Here is a 277-nt window from a genome sequence, read left to right on the forward strand (position 1 = left end):
CCAGCACCCCGCCCCGGTTCCAATCGAGTCTTAGGAAGTTCAACGACGTCTCTAGCCCTTAGCTGACCAAAGGAAGGAAACGCTCCCGAGGAGCCAGGGCCCGGGGCGGGGTGCTGGGACTCCCAAGCTCCGCGTCTGGCTCTCTGCAGCACGGCTCTGCCCGGGAGGAGCCCCAGTCCTCCACGGTCGCTCAGGAAGCCGGCTCCCGGACCCTGCTCGTTTCCGGCCCGGGGCAGCACCTCCACCGGCAGGGCTACCCGAGGTACGCTCGGGCTCC

At 69.0% G+C, this 277-nt stretch overlaps 1 protein-coding gene across 1 annotated transcript in view; it reads left to right on the forward strand.

The window, feature by feature from the left end:
- Positions 1-149: 149 nt before the first annotated feature.
- The window catches only part of LOC105000272 (RIMS-binding protein 3A-like), a gene marked incomplete at both ends in the record, with an annotated part of 17,916 nt that continues 17,788 nt past the window's right edge, over positions 150-277 (forward strand). The window contains 1 exon segment of the mRNA XM_010856049.1: positions 150-262. Coding sequence (XP_010854351.1) covers positions 150-262 — 113 coding nt within the window.

This window comes from Bison bison, unplaced genomic scaffold, assembly GCF_000754665.1.
Source record: "Bison bison bison isolate TAMUID 2011002044 unplaced genomic scaffold, Bison_UMD1.0 scf7180017854230, whole genome shotgun sequence".
Lineage (NCBI taxonomy): Eukaryota > Metazoa > Chordata > Mammalia > Artiodactyla > Bovidae > Bison > Bison bison.